Source organism: Cyprinodon variegatus, unplaced genomic scaffold (assembly GCF_000732505.1).
Source record: "Cyprinodon variegatus isolate N-32 unplaced genomic scaffold, C_variegatus-1.0 Scaffold350, whole genome shotgun sequence".
NCBI lineage: Eukaryota > Metazoa > Chordata > Actinopteri > Cyprinodontiformes > Cyprinodontidae > Cyprinodon > Cyprinodon variegatus.
This window is the reverse complement of record NW_015150803.1, coordinates 327,531-349,509: the sequence shown is the minus strand read 5'-3', so window position 1 is coordinate 349,509 and position 21,979 is coordinate 327,531. Positions and strand designations below refer to the sequence as shown.

Genomic DNA, 21,979 nt, shown 5'->3' with positions numbered 1-21,979 from the left:
TCAAAGAAAAGGTAGAAACCTACAAACTAAAGCTTCATCTGAAGACAGAACAACCTTCTCAACAGTGGGTAGAAAAAACCCCAAAAAACCTACAGACCACTATGCCTATTTATGGTCATCCAATATTCTGCAAAGCTTGTTAAATAAATCAGATGGTCTCTGGAGAGAAACAGAAAACACTGAAAGCTTCTAAACTGTCATCAGAGAAGTAACCAGCTTCTCTCTAGGCGTGGAGTCTGAGCTGCACCAATAACAATGAGTTTAACTGCAACAAGTTTCACGGTAACATCCCAGAACAAACAACAATAACAAAAAAAACATTTAAAGATTAAGCTTGAGGTTCGGAATTTTTACAAACAAAACAAAAAAATATATATATATCTATATTCCCATACCAAAGACCCATTGCAGTGGATGATTCCTGAGCAATCAGAGGCTTTGATAAACTGTTCCATCCCCCTGAGGGTTTCACACAGTACATGCCATTCTCCGATTCCTTTCAATAACAGAGAACCAGCAAACATGTGGCTGGTTTATTTTTATTTTTTCCCCTTGGCTGGGAGCGGAAATTCCCAGCAGCAGCAGTATTTGGCTCGTGGATCGGCCCTCATATCATTAAGGGTGTCAGATATGGTGCAAGAGGAAATCAAAGATGACCTCTTCTGACAAGCTCAACATGAATCTGAGATTGTTGCACATAATCCAGGTTACTGATCTGTATCACTACCACAGTTTACTCATACACTGCGGTGTAATGGTATCCTACCTATTTACATTTTTGTTGCTGTTACTGGGATTGATATGATGGGCTACAGAGGTGTCAAGGAACAGAGTACAAATACTTCGTTACTGTACTTAAGTACCCTTTTTACGGTAGGTATCTATACTTTACTCCATTACTTATTTTTCTTCCTACTTCTGAAAGGAACACAAAGTACAGAAACTTGTGTGAAAATGTAATGAGTAGAAACTCATTACATTTTCACACAACTATCTGTACTTTTCCTGGTAAAGGCTGCAGAGCACCTGATGCAGGGTTGCATAGATGTTTATTAAGCAGTTAGTCTCTGGGTTTTTTGGCTAAAGTGTTCAGCTACTTTAGACTTAAGCAATCTGAGTGGAAGTATCGCACCGAAAACATAAGTGGATCAAGAAGGATGCATGTATGGTGCTGCGATGCTGTCATTCTGAGGAAATCAAAGGCCCAACTCAAGGACATCAATCATTAAACTGAATGGGGAACTGCGAAATGCGAACAATCACATGCAAGTTGGAAATTTTTCAGACATTTGTAGCAGAAACTTCAGGAGTGAGGAGAAACAACAAAACGCTAGATACTTTTAATAGGATTCACGCTAGTGTTCTATTCTTGTTTGTCCCACTTTTTGGATATGTGAAGCACAACTCTTGTAAGGAAAAAAACTGTCAGGGATTCTTCTTTTACCTGTTGACTCTGCATGCCAAAAAAGAAGCCCCTCCACAAGGTTTAAAAGCGACAAATAAGTTCTTTGAAGTGTGAAGAGTAAAAGAGGGAGGGTTATAAATAAGCAGCACACACAAACTGCAAAGCCGATCTACATTCATGGTGGGAGGTTCTACTGATTAAAACACTGCAGATGACTGAGCTGTGGGGAAATTACAAGAGAAATACTTTATTTGACCAAGCTGGATTTCCAGATAGTTCATGGAAAAATGGAAACTTGGTACCTTATTGGAGTATTCTGTCAACTCAGCATTGATGCAAAGCAGAATGTAACCCCCTAATTCACCATGTGGGCAGATTGCACTTAAATATGGAACTTTAAAGAGATATTTCTCACATCTAAACAGTGGAAACCCCCTTTGAATTCTCTCTCAGACTATTAATTTAACCACTTTCTTAACAAGCCGCCACTATGAAACCACTTTATTGCACAGAAAGGGTAGACGGCTCATTAAAATGCGTCGCATGAAGAGAAAAGGAGGCCAAACATCATGTTTTGTATAGAAACCAGCCTCACCTGGACCTGCCCTTTGCCCATGATCTTGTCCACGATCTCGTTGTCGTCCTTGTTAAGCATGCTTTTGTCGTAACACTTCTCGTAGCACAGGATCCGCAGGTACTGTGAGCCCTCCAGCTCGATCTCAAACTCCTACAAAGCAACGCAGAAGGAGAGGGGGGAGATCAAAACGGCGGGCTGAACAGAAAGCAAAGCGCTGGGAGAAACGTGTCGGGGGACTGACTTCGTTCCACTGAGGCTCTGTGGTGTCTCTGAAGACCCGAGTCTTTGCCTTGCTCACGAAGTAACCAAAGGAATCCACTTCAAGGGTGCAATATAAATCTACAAGAAAACAGAAGGAACCTGGATTAACAAAGCTCCTATACATTTTTACTAACTTTAAATATGAAGGTTGAACAACAGAGACAAGAAGGAAGGAGTGAACCGAATCAATGAGGAGGAATCAGGAAGGATGGATGTGACTTTTCCACTCAATTTAGGATCAGCAAAATGTTTCAATAAGATCTAAACAATATTAGGTTCATACCTCTTGGTTACATTCCTCTTTCCAACTATGGTAAAACAACATAGATGAAGGAAATGTTAATGGTGTTACATTATTCTAGGGCCTTTAACGCTGCATTTAAATGCCCTGTTTTGCCCAATAATGAAAGGTTCAAAGCTCTGTTAAACAAGTTTAGAAGACATTATGAATAGTGAGGCTTTAAACTAGATAAATCAGGTTAAAAGGAGCTGTCAATAAGTGGGCCTGAATGCAGCCACTGGATCGGATTGCTTTAAGGACACAAATACATTTTCATTGAAGGCAAAATGCACAGAATCAGCAGCCTGAACTACTTAGGTGGGATAAGACAAATGAAATGTGGCATTGGGAAATGGATTGAAATGTGTTATTTAATGGTTAATTAATGGTTTCTATCCACACAGTCGGCATCAGCAACTTTGCTCCACTTGTCCTCATTCCACTGACAGCAGCTCCCGCTATGCCTTACACCGACCATTCAAGTCCATTTATGTGTTTCCCTCAGTGCTGCTCCTGCAGACTGAGCTACCGACTGTCTGGGAAGGGTCTTCAGCCTGGACCCTGTCCCCCTGGAGTTACCTCCTTCTGCCTGGAAGACTAATGGGAGCGTGTGACAACCTCTCACCAGGACGGTCACAATGATAGGTGTGAGGGAGTGAGAGACCTGAACTGAAATCAAGGCCGTGCTGATGAGGAATATATAAGTCTGACCTATCATTAATAGAGGAACATGGATTCTTATTCCATCTGGTTTGACTCCATCTTTGTTTATTTTCTCAGCATCCTGAAAAGTTTTGGGCATAATTACTCCCAGGGTTGGAGAGATTAGTGGAAGTGATATGAAGAAAGTTCAGCAGAGCAGAATATAATGTGACCATATGGGGAAATTCTTTAAAGATGAAGCACGTCCCTACAAACAGAGGAATAACTGCTAAGGAAGCAACACATGTGCAAAAATAGAACATGAAAAGTTATAGTGATCTTTGTAAAGAAAAAAAATAAAGGAGAAACATTTTTGTCCAAATTTCTTAAATTTTTCAGTTGCTTCCATAAGTCCTTAAACTGTGAGATCTTTCTCATATTTAGTTAACAACAAACTCCCATGTGTTTGATGGTAAGTTTTGGTCACAGACTCCCATAAGAGTAACAGAAGAATAAGGTAAGAACAAGGTGGAGGGAAAATGATACTGGTCATCAAAGTTCCTTAAAAAATATAAAAGACCAATGGCGTCCAGTTTGACCATACTTCTCTTTATTTACTTCTATCTTCCCTGACAGTGCACAAAAGAAACACATCTAAAACATCTATGCCAAACCCATTAACACATTGAGCCTGATCTGCAGGGTTTGTTTTTTAACCATTTATAGGATTATGGTTGTTGGGTCAATTTAGATTATAATTATTAATAACCACCCTGAACCTGTTTTCTGTACCTTTGCTGTTGACTGTGGGAAAGCAAAATGACTCGTTTCAGATTCTCCCACCTAAGCTTCTCCAGAATCAGACCTACTTCTACTTCTTGTACAGCCATTTCTGCTGTATTTTTAGCATGAATCCCATTTCACCGCAGCAGTGTGTCGCAGTGAGCTTGTCGAAGATATTTTTGGAAGTGGGGGGAAGTTTGTGCGACAACGGAGGGACATGAGGGCGAAAAAGAGCGGGGATCCAGGTGGAAAAAGGATCCCAGCATTCTCTGCACCTCGCTCTTCTAGCTGGTCCAACTTCATGAGCCGTTTTTCCGCAATGGCGGTCATACAAACAGAACCAGTAAGGTACCAAACAGAAAATACGCATAGTGTAGAGCGGCTGTAGATTTGACCAATTAGAGGCCTCCTTTCTGCTGCACTGTATGCGGTCACCTACAATTTGGAAGAGGTGCAGCAGACTGTCAGTGGAAGGGGCGTGGGGACATTCGTAATTACTGCGACACACACGCAGACGACCTGGTTTCTGAGTATAAATCAGCCTTTAGCCCTTCCGCTTTGCATATTCATATGTAGGGGTAGAGGTGTCTCTATGCCTGTTAGGACTGAGGGGTTGAGGTAAATGGTAGGCCTATATAGGCCTTCAAAATGCACTTCCAACAGAGGGGTGCGACAGGATTTCCACGCTAATGTTAGTCAAATTTCAAGTTTTTGAACATGATCCAAAACACTTACAATCAACAACATTCATAATTTATGTAACTCTGCCAAACTGCAAACCTTGTTTGCATAACGTCGTACATCCTACTTTCTTTAAGTGCATGGAAAAACAAACAAATGTTATGTTGAAAAAGAGGGGATGTCTTCACATTGAAAGTAACACAGTCATTATCATTTTTACACTAATGTACTCCATTTCATCCTACATACTGATCCACCAGAGGCATTAAAGAGGTTGCTTTGTTCTTACATTCCTCCGTTTATCGTCGCATAACAAAATGATGCAAAATGCCCATGAGAGAGGGAGATTGTCACAGCTAATGACGGCACAATTTCCACAGATTTCTGTCAACACCTCATTGCGTCTGTTTGGATGTGATTTTTGAAGGGGTCTCCCAATTCTTAGGGGTTACCCTTCAGACCCTACCCTTTGTAGGCTCGTTTTAAGGGGCAAGGGGAAGGATTAGGAAGCAAAGGGTAAAATGGGATTCACTGCAGACATCTTCTTGATGTTCTCCCTGAAATATCACCTCCATTTGTGGATCTTGATGCTGCTTGTGCTCTAATGTTCTCTGACAAACTTTTATAGGCCTTCGCCAAACAGCTGGATCTATACAGAGATTAAACCACACAGAGGCGGACTATTTTATTCCAACTGAGTGGTTGAAGAAGGAACCTTTGTTCTACAAGATTTGGTTTGGGGCTCATGTTGGTTCTGGAAGTATTCATACATATTGAAGTCACTGTAGCTGCTGTTGATATCACAAGTATGTTCATAGTGAAAATGAGGCTGAATTGCTCTCTGAAAATGACTTTCCTCTCTATCTGTCAAGGTTTATAGTCCCAGAACTGCATAAGCACGACCACAGAAAGCATATTTAGAGGCTTGTCTCTCTGTATTGGATCCAGGGGGCTTTGAAAAGCAGGACAAAAATCCATGAGTTTTCATTTTCCTGGCAGGTCATCATCAGGCTAACCCGGTGGGGGGGATAAACCGGTCAGCACTGGGTCTCGACCCCTAAATACCGGGTAATGGATACCATCCTCCTCCATCTTAATTAGCCAAGTAACACAGCCGTTATGTGTGTGTGTGTTTGCTCAGAGAGGGCTAATCTGTGCCCAAGGCTAAGCTGAATGTTGGTTCAACACGGCGGGTCCACAAGTGCTAATCAGTAAAACTAAATCAGGGCTCCACTGTCGCAGCCACCAGAACAGATGTTTGTGGGTTCCCTGAAAGGATTTAGGAGGAAATATTTGCTTTGATGAACAATAAAAGAAGAACCGGAAGAAGTGCAGCGATTCATTCAACCCAGAAAGGGACAATGAATAAAAGCTGGACAAACAACGAATGGGAAGCAGGCAGTCCAGGCAGAACCCATAGGACTGAAACAAGTATAAAAACATACTGTTATCCATGTTTCTATTTTGTTATAGCAGATATTATTCTATGCGTTTCTCACTGTTTGGCCTACTTGTTCTTATCTGGATCTGTTCTTATGAAGCACAGCACAGGCTGCAGAACCTGATGCAGCTTCCTGTCACTTTAAGACCAAAATAAAAACGTCAGAATAAACGACTGATGTGTTTTCCACCTTTTTTCCACTAGGATCGACTTTTTTCATTTTCTTCATTTTTTTTAACGAGCAGTTTTTGTGACATGCTCAACTCCCAGTTTCTGTTGCTGTGACCCAGTTAGACTAACTTTTGCCCTGGGCTGAATTTAAAGCCCCTTTTCCCACTGAGCAGAGATTGTTTTGACACAAATAAAAAAAAAACAGTAATGTCTTCTGTTACATACTGATGAGCTTTATCTCTAAAAGAGGAAGGACAACCACTGGATAATGGTAAAAAAATACTAATTTGAGATGCATTTAGATCCTGAAAGGGACTCTAATTAAGCTGTACAGCAATAGAAATTCTGAATGTTTTCACTATGTGAAAAAAGAGGAACTTATAAACCTTTGATTCTTTTATCAGTTTATTGACTTCAGCTCCTTTTATGTGTGTTAACTTGCATCTCTGGTGTTTCACAAAACCATCCGTCTCCATATCTGATCTGTTCTGGTTGCAAAATAACTTCCTTTAATAAGTTCAGCTTCTTTTAAACAGTATTAACTATCACTTGTTAAGTACTTTGTTATGTTTAACTGTTACATTGAATGAAGATAGTTAAACCTTAAAGAAAAAATGAGATAGGACTATCAGAATGACCTCGAACATCACTGACACACAACCTATCCCTCACCATAGCTGCCGTACCCCACCTTGAATCTGCATGCTTCACTAGACACACCAAACAAAATCCTAACAAGCAACCATGTTTCAACCCATCAGCTCCCTCCGCTCCATCGAGGATCAAACTGTCTTTCAGAGCAGACATAGAAAGCTTTTCAATCCATTAACTGGCACATTCTAGTGGACCAGCTCTTATATACAGAAGCAGGGCTGTCATGGTAACTGGAAAAAGAAATAAATAACAAAAAAAAAAGTCATATCTCCCCTTCGCTGTCTCAGCTCTGATATCTGATCTGCTATTTGTGCAACAAAGGTAACAAAATGTACTGGAGCAGCAGCTGTCCTCCGCTGACATGTCTGAAACAGTCTCTGCGGTTTTCTACCCAGCGCCACTCTTTGCTGTTACAGAGCTGTCCGCGCTCAGAGCAAACACAAAGAAACTGTTGTTTAAAGTGGTCAATCTCACAGAAAGTGAACAAAGCATTTCAGCATGTTTGGCTCTACCCTGAAAGCAGCGTGGATGATATTTACTCTAACAATGCTTTCTGAGCCAGCAGTCATTAAAAAAGGGGGTAGGCTTTCTAATTGTTCTTCCTCCTTTCACCTTTTTGCAATATTTCCTCAATCATCTCGACATGCATCATACAAACACTGAACATGCATGACTGACAGACTGCAATGACTGATTGGATGTTATGTTTTGGTGGATTAAACAAAAGGTCATTCTGATCTGACGACTCACTTGTTGACTCGTTGAATCCTGTGGCAGAGTGGACGATCACATGCAGGAAGCCATACAGGCCGGGCGTCTCCTCATCTGGAAAACAAGCAGGAACGAGTGTTATCGAATGTTCTCACCTGCTACTGGATCAGTTAGAAGATAGAAAAAATGTGTTTTTAATAGCAAAACAGAATGGTTTACAGCAGGAAGGATTGATTATTTAATGGGGGAAGAAGGCAGACAATAGTAATCATATTAAAGTCCACTATTAAGGGTGAACTTAGTTTTCCACACAGTTTAGGATCTAAAACAGTGTCAGGTTCATACTTTGCTTCATTCATCTTTCTAACTGTGATAAAACAACAGAGACTCTGGAAATTTTAAGATTAAAAAAAGACAAATAGTGGGCCATGCATGCACACGGCTGACCCGTTTTCGAATCCGACCTGTGGTCTTTTGCCTCATGTCTCTCTCCCTCTCTTATACCCCCTTTCCTGTCAGCCTACTGTTCAACAAACGAGCCATTAGTGCCGTAAAAACTCAAAAATAAAACAAAATTAGCGTTAATCTTTCCTTAAAAGGTCTTTAACTTTGGGTTTAAACATCCAACTCCCCCAAACAGTGAATGGTTAAAAGCTTCAATATAGAGATTTGGAAGAAATAATGAGTAAAGAGTATGAGACCCAGCTGGCTGAAATTATAATGGAGCTATCATGTTATGATTTTCCCCACGCCTCTTGTCACATTGTTTGCAGGACTTCCTGTTACTTTGACTAGTTTGGAGAATCATCATCCACTGTGATAAAACTCGCAAACTGTGATTTTATGAAGCAGGACATAAATCATCCAAAAATGATTTCATTTTACAAAGTTCTACTGATATTTCCTTACTGATACGGCAACATATACTGTAAATGCTGGAGCTCAGTGAGCAGGAAGGTAAAAGTATCAAGTCATATTGTGTTTTGGATAAACTAAGTTGCCCCCAGACAGAAAATAAACTTCCTTACAGCCATTAAAGACCCCCGAAGAGGATTGTATATGCAAGCTAACAGAGATGCATATATAAGCATTACAAAGCATACTATTTCCTCACTATTTAAAGATTGAAGTAACAGTGGACAGTTATACCAAACTACTTCTGCTCCTGCTGGTAGCGGACCACACATGGTCCACCAGAACAGATTAAAGCTGAGCATTGGAGGGGCAGTCAGAACCCTCCCAATAGACGATACATTCCTGCTTTCTTAAAGCCTGCGAAGCTCAGCTGCTTCCTGGTAAATAAACCAGGATGAGAGCTGATGGGACCGTCGAGGGCTCCGGTGGAGGTGAAACAGGCAGCACTGGGGGTTAATTCTGTGCCTGTGTGTTTTTTTTTTTTTTCTACAGGCAACTGAGAAGTTTCACAAGGAGATGGTTCATCGAGTTCAGCTCTGGGGTGGCCTGTGTGCTGCTTCTCCATGGAAACAAGAGATCTTTATGCATCTGATAATACCAAGTAATAAACGATGCAAAATCAGAGAGATTTCACAGAGTAACCACTTCTCTACCAGCCTGTATTGCTCCTCCTTACATCACATGTCCTTCAGATAGAACATTTATGTTTGCTTTGTGATAAGGAAATGGTCATGAGGCTACACTCTAAAAACACAAGATTGTACATCTTTGATGAAAAGAAGAGCATCAGAAGTAGAGAAGCAGGAAGACTGCAAACTTTCAATACACTGCAAATACTGAAATCTCAATTAGTTATTTTTTCTAGAGAGGAGTGCCTTTTTCCTGAATTGAGGAGGTAAATGAGATACTTTGCCATTGGAACAAGAAAATTTACATTTAATAATATCTAGTTATGTCACTTTAAGATAAAAAATACAAATTCCAAGGGCAAATAGTCTCAATTTAAGACATTTCTCTTATTTCTAGATGTGGAGGGGGGCAAATAAAACTGTTAGAGGCTGCAAAAGACTTGAGAGCAAGCGAAGGTTCACCTTTCATCTTACTAAACATACAGCCAAAGCTACAGGGGATAGTTTGGATCAGAACACATCTCTGCTGCTAGAACAGCCCTAAATCCAGAGCGGGTTAAGGCTCCTAAATTCTGCTTGTAGAGGAATAAGAATACACCTGCAGCTGTACTGCTGCAAAAGGTGGTCCGCCTTAAAATAACAGGTTCAACCTTTTACCTGTGAATAACCTGTAACCTTCTACACCTGCTTAATAATTCTTTCTTTATCTATGCTGGCCTGATGTGCCAAGTTTGTTAAGTTTTTGGCTGTTTTGTGACAAATGTATATAGTCCAAAGGGAATGAATATCTGTGTGTCGAGGAAAACAAGCAGAGTCGGGTTTGGAATTAAAGGGAGCAAACAACAAAGCTTAGAGGGCTGTAGTTGTGGCCCCAGTGTGAGAATTTTAATATGAAAACACGACTGCAGGGACCTTTTAAAGCCCTTCAGTGTTTAAAGTAACAAACCTAACGCCACATTGAAGGCTGTTGATAGCGCACTAAAGGCTCGCGCCAAGGTTCTCTTATGCAAGAGTCAAACCATGTGCTTTGGGATGCGCTGAAACTGAGGGGTTTGTTTGCCTTCTGAGTGAATGTAAGAACCTCCTGGCATTTGAGAGGGGATCAGAGCGGGTCGGCCAGATGGCTTTAATGTCACCCCCCCGTCTCTCTGAGGAGCTGCAACGCTGCGATCTGAAGCAAAAACAAACACAGGAGGCTGGGGGCTCAGCGCAGACACACGGTGTGGCAGTGACCGCCATGAGCGAGATCAGAAACATATTGTATCCCTGATTCATCTCCTAAAGGGGCCCTGCTTTCTTTCTAGGGCTCTGCTGTACGGATAGGAGGGGGGAAAAGAACGCATTTTTCTGTAAAATCAAACTGAAACAGTTGGGAAGAGAGGAAGGATGAAAGGGACACTGTGAGGGACATGGAAGATGTACCGTCTTTGTTACTGGTGACGGGAATGTTGTGGACAGTTCGGAGTTTGAAGCAGGAGCTGGTCAGAACCTGGAGCTCCACAGAACTCAACACACACGCCTGAAGATCTGAACACAGAAATAGAAAAATTTGGTTACATTTCTATAGAGTAAAATATTTCATTCTTTATGAATAATAAATGATTTCATTTAAAGGCTGAGTTACCTTTCTTCTGGAGCTTCTGCATGCTTTCTCTCCACTCTGATCTCTCATAATCAGAAGAGAGAAGAAACAAATAGCTCTGAAATCACAGGAAAAAAAAAATACTTTCATCAATATACACGTTTTTTTCATTAGAATACTTTTAAAGAATCAATGGAATAATAAAACGATTTGAAAGCTTTATCTATTTGCAGAGATTCTGGCTCTAATTGGCTAGAACACTGAAAGGTTTACAGCTCTCTCTAGTGGCAGGACTTGGCCATGAGTACCTTCCCATGTTTGTTTTGGATTCGGAAGGGGATGGTGGGGGAATGCAGGAGTAACCACGACTCCTGTTCGTTCATCTTCTTCCTCAGACGCTCCACACGGCTCTGACCCTTTGGAGCTTTCTGCACAGACACAGAAAAACAAGTAGTTTGCAGAGGGTGTATATTGGTACCTGAGACAGAAAGGCCTGCTAGGAGCAAGAGAGGGGCTTCACCCACAGCTAAACTCTCATCACAACACTAAACTCTAGATCCAGCATGAATTTATGATCAGAGATTTCAAGAAGACATTGTTTTCTTTTCACTCTTGTTTTTTTTTTCTTTTATCCAACATCTAATTATTTGTAGTTATTGATATTTATTTAGGAAAATGACAAAGTAGTTATCAAACTGAGAAGAATTTGATGCACAAATCTCTCCACAGGCTATCATATGCTTAGTAGAAATTGATGAAGATATTTTTGCAGTTTATATGTTGTGAACATCTATCTTTAAAAATGGATAGAAGCATCCAGCTTCAGAAGATGCTAATCACAGCATTCTGTCACATTCAGAGCCTTCCATCAGCTGCCTTTCGTTTGGTAAAGTCATTAGATCCCAACTATTTAAGTTAGGGTTAGGATTTAGACATAATCTAAAAACGGAATAAAAAAAAAAATCACTTTTATTTCTGTATTTGAAGCAGGACTAAAATTCTTTCAGTTTTGGTTGATTTTGGCTCCTCCTAGTGGACAAAAGCCGTATTGTTTTGCCTAGAGGAAGACAGCATTTCCCATGAGGACCAGTGAATGGCGTGGTCAAATCCTGATCTCCCAGTCACCTGCAGTTGAATTGAACCACAGTTCTGTTTCCAGTGGTTCTGAAAGATGAATAGCAATGAAGCAATGAATCTAACTGTGGCTAAACAGTCTCATACGACAGTGTTGAAAATAAAAAAACGTTTAACTTTGGTTTGCGCTGTATTCCTGCACCCCCCCAGTAATACAGACCCCCTCAGGCCATGACAGAGGTGTCACTCAACTAGCTGTATTTCGATATATTATCACGAAAGATATGGAAATGTTTTATGATGGTTAAAAAGTAACTTAGTATTGATTTAAGCAACGCATTAAAAAAAGGTAAAGCTCCCTGCCCTATTTCTTTATATAAGGCCATAAAAAACTTGCTGCTTCGCAGAAGCGGACACTTGCAGGAACCTAACACACATCCCTTTTCCCTTAAAGATGAGATATATTTTAAAAATGCTCATAAAGGAAGGCTGATATCCAATAGAAACAGCTTTAATCTTTTTCATCTATTATATATAGTGACTGCGACAAAAGCTTGTGCACGTATTTTATTATTTATTCAATTAATCAGATTATTATCTGATTAATCTGATTCTTATTTATCTGATTATTATTACCATAATTGTGTTGTTTTAGTTCTTAACTATTGGAAAATGTAAACCTGTAGCTAAAAGAGTTTTGCAAAGCCAAAAGTGTGTTCTAAATTGTGTTTAAGTTCCTGCAGTTCTTGTATTTTTAGTCTGAACCTTATGGCTATGACATATGCTTCATGTGATAGGACTAACACTCAGATTTCCAACAGATCAGATGTTGTGCATCTGTGTATGAATGAGTCCCAGTGTAATGCTGCGTTCACACCAAACACGTTTTAAGTGCACAGACAGCTAGTTTACATTTAAAGTGGGGGAGTGTTGGCCTGGTGGTTAGAGCAGTGCGCTTGCGCTCTGAGAAGGTTGCAAGTACCCGGTATGATCCCTATAGCCTCCACTCTGGGTTCCTGAGCAAGACGCTTCCTCAGACACTGCTCCACGGGCACCACACAATGGCAGTCTACTGCTCCCCTAGGGGGTGGGTTAAATGCAGAGGTAAATTTCTGCAATGTGAGGTCGATAGTTTTATTAAGTCAAAGGTGGACACGCATCTACAGATGTAGAGAAATCCTGTAGTGAGTGTCGACCATCTGATGTGACACATCCTGAAGCGTTTCAAGCATCAGACATCCGCATAAAAGCATAAAAAAGAAACTAGGATAAATGTATTCAAAATTCAGGAGACTGTATTTTTTTATGTACAAAGGAAAGTGAGAGTTCTCTAATTGACTTTGACAAAATAGTTTATAAATCCCTAAATAAAACATCAAAACTTGCTGGCAAAATATTATCCATTTTATATTGTGGTATTTGCAGTTTTTGTCATCTAATCAGAATTTGTTTTAAATCTGAAAGTGCTTTTATTTCAATATAAATGGGGTCTTATAAGGACATTTGGGACTGCATAATTCCAGTGACGTTGGATCTACCAACACTGGTCTAATTTATTCAGTCAGATGTAGATTTTTGATAACTTCACTGATGCAAAAACAAGCGCTAATGTGTCACACAAACAAGCAGCAACAAGCCAAACAGTCTGTGCTTTGCTGTTTTCTTGCTTAGATTTTTTAAGAGATCTTCACTAACAGTCATTTGGAAAGCTCACATTCAGCATAGAGTTGGTTCATTAAGGTCTCAGGCTTTCTTTATAAAAACACAGGAGGACATGTAAAAAGTAAGCCTTATGCAATTAGCGGCATAATTGCAGCGGTGTCTTTTCAGCAACGAAAGAAAATAAAACAAACAATTACTCTCAGCCTTCACCAGGAAGTTATGAGTCAGAGTTTCTCAGACAACAATCAGACTAGTCTCTCTCTCCACGGGCCTCAGTGCCTGTAAATATCAACAGTGGTCGCTCAATGTGCCCCGGGTGGGCGAGTCAAACGCTGTGAGAGGGTAATAACAGGAACTTTCTGCTCCTGATGACTGTGATCCAAATCGGCCTGGACGGCACTGTGAACTACTGAATGTACTTGAAACTGTTAGGAGTCAAAACACTTGATATTTCTGCTCTTTTTAGCAACAGATTTTTTTTAGCATTTACTGGACATGTTGACACAATGGCACATTTTAAAGTAGCACTGTGTTCTTTGAACATGCATGATAAGAGTGGAGGCATTTTGCTTTGATCTGCTGGGGCAAGTCGGAAGAAAAGCAAAAATAAAATCCTGTAGCAGCCGTCAAGCTTTTGGGTTGCAGAGATTTGGAGCAATTTAAAGTTCATTTCTAGAATCAGGATTTTTTTTTTTTTTATCATTTCCTCTGTTACAAAGGTAAAAAGCTTTTCTTACACCTACACTCAACTATTTGTGCAAAATCTTAAAGGGACGATGATTAGAATTTCAGACACAGTTTAAACCTCTAAACAGTTTCTGCTCAGTTTAAAACAGGATTAAATACTATTTTATTTTTAGAAAAAATTTTGTGTCTTTAAGCCTGGTTCAAACACCGGCATTTTTAAATTATTAAAACATTTTAAAAACTGCTTAGACCCTACATATGCCTAGTGGAAAAAAGAAAATCACACATATGACAGGATTGGACCTGCAGCACCACAACAAGCACACCACAAACAAACAAGTTTTATTTAAAAATCTGCCGTTAGACAGGAAGTCTCACAAAACAAGAGGCAATAAAACTGCAGAATAAACATAGCAACTGAGAAAGGAGCATTGGGGATACTTTGTAGACTAATCTTAAGTGCAGAAAAGAATAAATAAATAAATAAGAAAAGGTGTTTGTTAAAGGACCGAAGACAACACAAGCAGGGGTTCTACTTGTTCAAATGGGTGTTTTTTTTTAGCTATTTTCCCCTTGGGAATCACTAACTGATTGGCTAACGGTCACCTTTATCAGGTTGCTTCCTTATCTACAGTCGCATACACCAAACATGCTAGTATATCAGGCCAGGAGAATGCAACATGATGGATTCCTTGATTTTCAGAGTAGTGAGGGCGTCCTCCAAGCAGACTAGATCTGTCCTAACACACCACACACAGCAGGGACATTGCAATCATCGGGGCGTTGTTTTGATTGTTGGAAAGGACAGATCAGGGCAAAAATGTAAAAGAGGCTATTGTGTGCACACGTTTAAGACTCGGTTTAAATACACCAGGCATGTTTCAATCAATATAAAAGGTTTAGCTATTAAGGTATTTCAAATCAGTTTCAGAGGATAACCTCTGAAATAATAATGAAAGATGGATGTAAAGAACCTGCTGGGAGGGAGACAAAGTAGGAAACTGGAAGTAACCATCTGCAATATCCATACAAAGTTTCTTACAGATACAGTTTTTAAGTTTGGAGTGATATATATGAGGTGTAAACTGTAATTACAGTGGCGGGATATTTATTTATACTTTTACTGCCAAAAACCAGAGCTAAGACATAATGATTTTAGGAATCTCTCAAAGCAGATTTCCTCCAGTATTAGAAGGAAAAACTTTATTGGTATGAGCAGAAATAATTTACATAAACCAGACTGTTTTCTACAGTATAGTAGAATGAATTCAAATACTGTCTGGAAGGTTCTGCGGAAAAAAATCTGGGGGGAAAAAACTTTAATAGGATGCAAGGGTGTAACTTTGTGATGAGAGACTCTAAGGGTGGTGGCTGATGGACCTAAAGTTACTTGACACAAACACTTTCAATAGGGTGTGTATTTTCCAAACTTGAGCTCAAACATATTTATTGAATGCTTTCCTATTGTTGAGAACACAAAAGAACCAAAATCAACTGATATTTATATTTAGGGGTATTTAGACATTAATGCATATAAAAAAAAGGATGAATAACAGCCAGTTATGATGCCAACAGCAATATATCATGCCTCCCTAGTATGGACACAATTTCAGTTTCATTCATCCATCCATCAATCCATCCAGAAAAAATTGGATTGACTGATTGGATGGTTTCACTTTCAGCTACATCAGTGATTATCCTCCTTCAAAATCCGAAAAATCTAATTTAGAAATTTGTCCCACATATTGAGCCAAAGTCTATGTATTAATATTATTGGTGGGGGCATGTCCACACCAGTCCTTAAGAAGGTAATGTCTGTGTTAGGGTACATCTAAGCAACCATCTGCTTGTCTATAAAACCAGGTTTGGCCAAAGTGGGTCAAAAAAAAAAAAAAGTACCAAGCAGAAACACAATAAAGCAAAGAGTGTGTTATTGAACAAATCATAATACAAATGCTTCAGTTATAACTGTATATTAAATTATGCACATAGAAACAATGTTGAATTTCCCTTTGCTTCATATTTTACAGCCTGTGGTATTTCAGCCCAGCCTGCAAGGATGAACAAAATCTCAGTTCAAATTAAAGATGCAGCCGTTTCAGTATGGAAGCACCTGCATCACTGGTCCAGGTATTTTTTAAATCACAACATTTAAGATTATTCAGTCCAATCTGAGAGATGAATTAAGCAATGCAAACTTTTCTAAGATTCGTAGCCTAACAGCTTTAGACTTTAGAGAGACAGATTTTTTTTGTCATTTTGTTTACAAAAGTGTAAAACAAAAGAAATATCGTTTGGAAAAAGCTTTTCATTCATTCAATCTAATCTTTTTAAAGCGTACCTTTTCTTTCTGTATCTCATTCTTTAAAACTGAGATCTTCATCTTCATCTCTTCAATCTCATGCTCGGGCAGGACTTGGATGCTGTGACAGGAGTCCGACTCGTCCAGGGTTTGGAAAGTTAGGTCTGCCAGAGGGATGTACCACTTGCACTCATACTGCTGGTGGCGACTGCGGATGCGCACAGACAATAGGCAGAAGAGGGAAGGGAGGAAAAGAAGATTAATTAGTTCCAATTATTAGTTCAATAGTTCAAGCAATTATTCCTAATTCACAGATCCTTGACATAAGACTATGTCGTTCTAGCAGATCCATCCAAGATCACTAATTCAATAAATAAGAGCACCATCTTTCAGCTGCCTTCCATTACTTTTCTTTAACGTTTGATTTAAACGCATGTCTGTGTGAAGTGGGTTAAATCAACCTGAACATAGAGGAATGGACTTACGGACTAGCTCCACTTGATAAAGGCCAAAGAAGAGTTCATTAACTGGTAGTTTATGAAGGCAGAGCACTCTATTCTAATACATTAGCTGCTCAGGCAGCTAATGTAGAGTCCATACTAACATATTTCCATCTTATCAAGTATGGATAGCTCTATGGGCCATAAAGAACATGTCAAAACATCTTTAATTTATAATCCCTCTCAGATAAGGAGATTTCACCTCCTCAGTTTCAGTTCCTTTTGGAAATTTTAGGCAACTCATTGTTTACACTGGGATAAACATATAAATGGATACAGATAATCATGGTACAGCCGTAAAAGCTTTGTCTTTTTGTTTTTTTAGACATCAACAAAACATTTACCTTATTGACAAAAACAAATTAATGGGTTGTTTTAGCACTGAAAACATTTCCAAAAGCCACCATGAAAAGGTGAAATTTTATAGCAGGTCCACTTTCATAGAGTCCACCTGTAAACAGTATTAACACTGCAATTATCCAGCAATAGCATTAGCACACCTGGTAACCAGCTGCCAAATGCTACAAAATAAAAGCGGGCGAGCATTAGGTGTGACACTTACTGGTTGGGTGGAGTTAAACTAGTAGCTATCATCATTAAGAAACTATAAGCCTGTAGCATAAGAGATGGACCTGCTTTGTGTTTTTGAATTACAGAGCACTCCATCAAATCAGCTTTTCCCACTGATGGGTGACTGAAGGTGTCTTTCTACCTTAGGGTTGGGTCTGAATGCTTCGCTGCATCACAATGATAAGGCTTTGACTCTCACAGTTTGCTTTTCATAGTCTCCTTTACTTCAAGATCTAAAATACATTTCTTGTTAATGATCAGAAAACATCCTGTTACTGTATATCCTGACACTACTTTAAGAATACGAGAAGTTGCCATTACTACTTTAGAGTTTTCTGTCCCCATCTCAGTCATTGTTTAGCTCAAACCTATTGTAATTTTATGAAATCAAGATTATCTAAGAGTTGTGGTGACAGTGTTCAGTGTAAAGAATTAATAATGAACTTGGTAACTACATGAGTTTGAAAATGTTGCATATGAGGCTACAATCCTTATTTAGTAGGGAGGTGAATGGTGAATACAGATTATGACTATCACATAATTATCATACTAACAAAGAGAAATAAGTACTTATTTAAGTGCTCTGTGTTTCACTGAATGCTGAATGCCCCAACATTCATGTCAAATGTATTTTTCAGATATTTCCACCTTCTTAACACTTAATGGAACAGACTATAAACGGGGCCCAATTAGAAATGTAAGGAATAATCTGTGCAGTAGTAGCAATGTCAAGCAGAATATAAATACAAGACAACGATGGAGTACATATAAAAAGAGGCATCATAAATATGAATTAAAATCATCTGAAATAACTGCGATAACCTTGGGATTGAAAAGGATTAGCAATCCTCAGTAATTTAACACAAGGTGATTGAGTTTCTGGATGGATGCTCTGATGGGGGTTTGTCTGCTGAGATAAAAGCACAGACCTTATTGGTCGACTTCCTGGTTTGGTAGTTATGGCAACACTAAGTTACTTCCATTGTGGGGTGAAAGGAGGTAACATGAAGCATGAGAACACAAAAAAGGGCTTAAAGGATTAAAGGAGGGGTCATAAAGAAATTTGAACAAGCAGCAACATTCAGACGTCTTAATTTTTTGTTAAAGCGCTAAATAATAAAAAGAAAGAGGGATTCCCTATAGAGTAGAGGTTACCCACCCAGATGGGACAGCAAAATGAATCTACAGACTAATGTCAGGATGAAATGAACTCAGATAAACAAAGATCACACTGCACTGAAAGAAATGAACCAAACCCGACCCTAAATGTGCTTGGATTTGTTGATCCAGGCTCATGAAATAAAAAGTCTGGGAATTAAAAGCAACAAGATTCTAATTACATCCTTCACTGACTACATATATAGAACTGTGGTGTTTAAAGTCCTGTATGTTTCCTGTATGTTTCTGAAACTACACACACCATTATCAGGCGTGAACAGAACTTGACATTCTGAGAACGTCAACCGTTTGAAACGTGTGTCGAGACAGTGATGCATCTAAAACGATGAGGACACCGGCCCTTATATCTGGGATTTGGAAACGAGAGACACTCACAAAGGATTTTGTTAAGTCCCTTTAATTCAATGTTGGATTTTAATTCATCTATTGATTTCATATTTGGGTTTATTTAAAATACGGAAATAAAATGGTTTTTAGTTGATTTTATTTAACATATAAAATGGGGAAAAAAGTATCAAACTGCAGAACAATATTTTGTAATTGTATAAAGCAGGGGTCTTCAAAGTTTTCCAGGCAAAGGACCCCATAATTATATCACACTGGTCCTATAGTCACTCTATTACAGATGGAGTAATGCAAAGAAATTCATTTCTCCTGGGATTATTAAAGTATTTTTGATTCTGATTTCTGGTTGATGGGACAGGTGTTGTGAATGAAACGGTGCCCTGCTTGAAAGAGCTCCTGTGTGTCGCTGAATTTGTGCATTGATGACTGAAAGACATAATCTAATTCCATTTATCTGTTTACCACAGTGTGTGGAATTCATGTTAATGTGCATTTAAAGCCATTTCAATTAGTGGAAAAAATTGCAGGGGGGGGGAATAAAGTCTAATTCATAAAACTTTTACGACCCCCATGCAGTACCTCTGTGGACCCTCCTGTTGAAGACCTCCGGTATAAAGAATACATTTAACCTGTGAGAAGCACCGATATGCCAATATGTGACAAGTGAATTTCTCCGCTGTGAGATCAATAAAGCTCATCTAATCTAATATGCATCTATTTTTGAAGAAAAAAATCCAGCAGAGAATGATTAATTATAGCCTGGAAATTAAAAAATCTTAAAAAGGCTTTTATTTTGTAGATTCTCCAGTGTCAAAACTATGATGCAGTGAAGTCCTGTTAATTCCTGTATAAGGTTACATACAGAATCTTAGAAAGTTTTGTTTTCACCTCCTCTCAGAATAGTGTAATAAAAGAATGAGGGAACCTTCGGTTTCTGAACGGACTGCAGATAAAGTTTTTCCTTTAACATTTTAAAGTTTGCTTGGAATGCAGACATCATCTTTAAATACGTCTGAGTGGAAGCTGATGAGAAAGATGAACCTTCAACCTGAACGTCTCAAAGTCACTTCCACCCCCGATTACATGTGATAGCCCTTTAGATTTCGAATGCCTGACAACAGGTATAAGTAACGTCTTTAGTTGAGTTGAAGTCTGAGATCAGTTCTAGTAGGAGACTGAATCATGGTGTTTGAGTTTAATCCAACAGATGTACTCACCCCACTGCCGTCTTCTTCATCTTGGCACATAGAAGTAGGTCAGTGAAGAGGAAGACGTGTCGCAGCTTCCTGGAGTTTTCAGACACCTCCACCAGAAAACCATCCTTCACCAGCTGACGGGCCTGGAAGGACAGCAGAGGGGGTTTCCTCCTGAGCCCATAAACTAATGTTTGTTTGAAACATGCACACTGCAGTAAAACAGCTGTGATCTCAGAGGGAGGTGTCACCTAAATATATTTAACTTGTGTGTGTGAGGCCTGCTGTTGAAGAGGTTGTGGTTTTAGATAAATAAAGAATATATATAGCAGTTCCGCCCACCTCTCCTTTAGGTGTAGTGACGGCGGTTCTGCGAGGGTCAATCTCCTCATTGATGGAGGAAAGGAAGCTGTGAGAAATCCGCAGAGCGTCCTGCAGGAGGGGGAAGTCGGGGTGGTCCTTAGGGGTGTGCTTCAGCAGGTCCTGCCGCAAGTAAAGAAGCAAATCACTGTAAAATTTATTCAATACTCTGGTTTTAAAGGTGAAGTTTATTTCCTTTTTCATAAAAAAACAAACATTGTACAGCAGTAATCCCTCATATTCTTGTTTTGATATTTTTGTTGAAGGAGCTTTGATGAAGTTGAAGAATACAGGAGAGTTCTGGACAGCTTTCGCTCCAAAATGAGCCTGACGGTTTTCTTTGCCTGGTCAGCTGACAGATGAAGAGATCAGCATTTTTACTGTGAAGGGCTTACAGCCGCTCTGCAGGTTTTATCCAATGTATGGATAAATGTGATGAATGTAAATAGCTCATGTGACCTCAGGGACACATAAGGTCGCACATGCTTCTATAACCTACAGCTTCTGCCCTGTGGTTTCTCCAATATGGTAGAAGCTGAAAAAAACAACCCTTACACTGTTGGTAAAAAAAAAAAAAAAACGAAATAAATGCTTGCTACTTTAATGTTCTTTATCATCATCCTAAACCGAGCAGAGAGTCTACAACAAAATGGAATGAAAATTTTTATTTTTCTAGTCAAAAACCAGACTCCTGCTTAAGTAAAGCTGACTTATATGCTGTGTAGAAACATGTTTGTGAAGTCCAAATTGTAACAATACTGAAAAGCAAAGTGGAACAGAATGACCATCAGAAGATCATGGTGTGTGCAGAGTTGGTGGAGTGAAGCCATTTTGGCCTCACTAGTCCTTAATAAATACTAGCATTGTAGAATCTGTGTATTTTACACACTATAAGTCAGGTTTATATAATTCTAAATCCTAGTAAAAATCTGACTGGTTATAGTCCCCCCTCCCATGTGAAACCTGAGAACCAAATGATTGGAATTAGGTGTTCCGGTCACTTCCATGGCCACAGAAATATAACATCTAGCACCTCAGCATGCAGACAGTTTTAACAAGAATGGATCTTGCTCTCATGAGCTCTGTGAATTCCAGCTCGGAACTGTGATTAGGATGCCACCTGAGCAACAAATCCAGTCAGGAAGTGTTGTCACTACAGGAAATTCCACAGTATTCTAATAAAGTGGAAGTGTTTGGGAAGGACAGCGGCTCAGCCACCAAGTGGTAGGCCATAAATGGACAGAGTGTGGTCCGTGGATGCTAAAGTGCATGGTGTGAAGAGCTCACCAACTTTCTACAATCAGTTATCACTCATCTCCAAACTTTCACATACCGTATTTTCACGAATATAAGGCGCACTTAAACGTCTTTTTTT

General features: G+C 39.4%; 1 protein-coding gene across 6 annotated transcripts in view; it reads right to left on the bottom strand.

The window, feature by feature from the left end:
• Positions 1-21,979, bottom strand: part of abr (active BCR-related) — a 151,969-nt gene that overhangs the window by 35,238 nt on the left and 94,752 nt on the right. For all 6 annotated transcript variants that reach the window (XM_015385871.1, XM_015385872.1, XM_015385874.1 and 3 more), the window contains 9 exons: positions 20,587-20,727; positions 20,269-20,390; positions 16,497-16,665; positions 11,041-11,160; positions 10,775-10,850; positions 10,573-10,677; positions 7,646-7,720; positions 2,224-2,321; positions 2,001-2,132 (listed from right to left, as the gene is read on the bottom strand). In XM_015385871.1, coding sequence (XP_015241357.1) covers positions 2,001-2,132; positions 2,224-2,321; positions 7,646-7,720; positions 10,573-10,677; positions 10,775-10,850; positions 11,041-11,160; positions 16,497-16,665; positions 20,269-20,390; positions 20,587-20,727 — 1,038 coding nt within the window. The remainder of the gene's footprint in view (positions 1-2,000; positions 2,133-2,223; positions 2,322-7,645; positions 7,721-10,572; positions 10,678-10,774; positions 10,851-11,040; positions 11,161-16,496; positions 16,666-20,268; positions 20,391-20,586; positions 20,728-21,979) is intronic.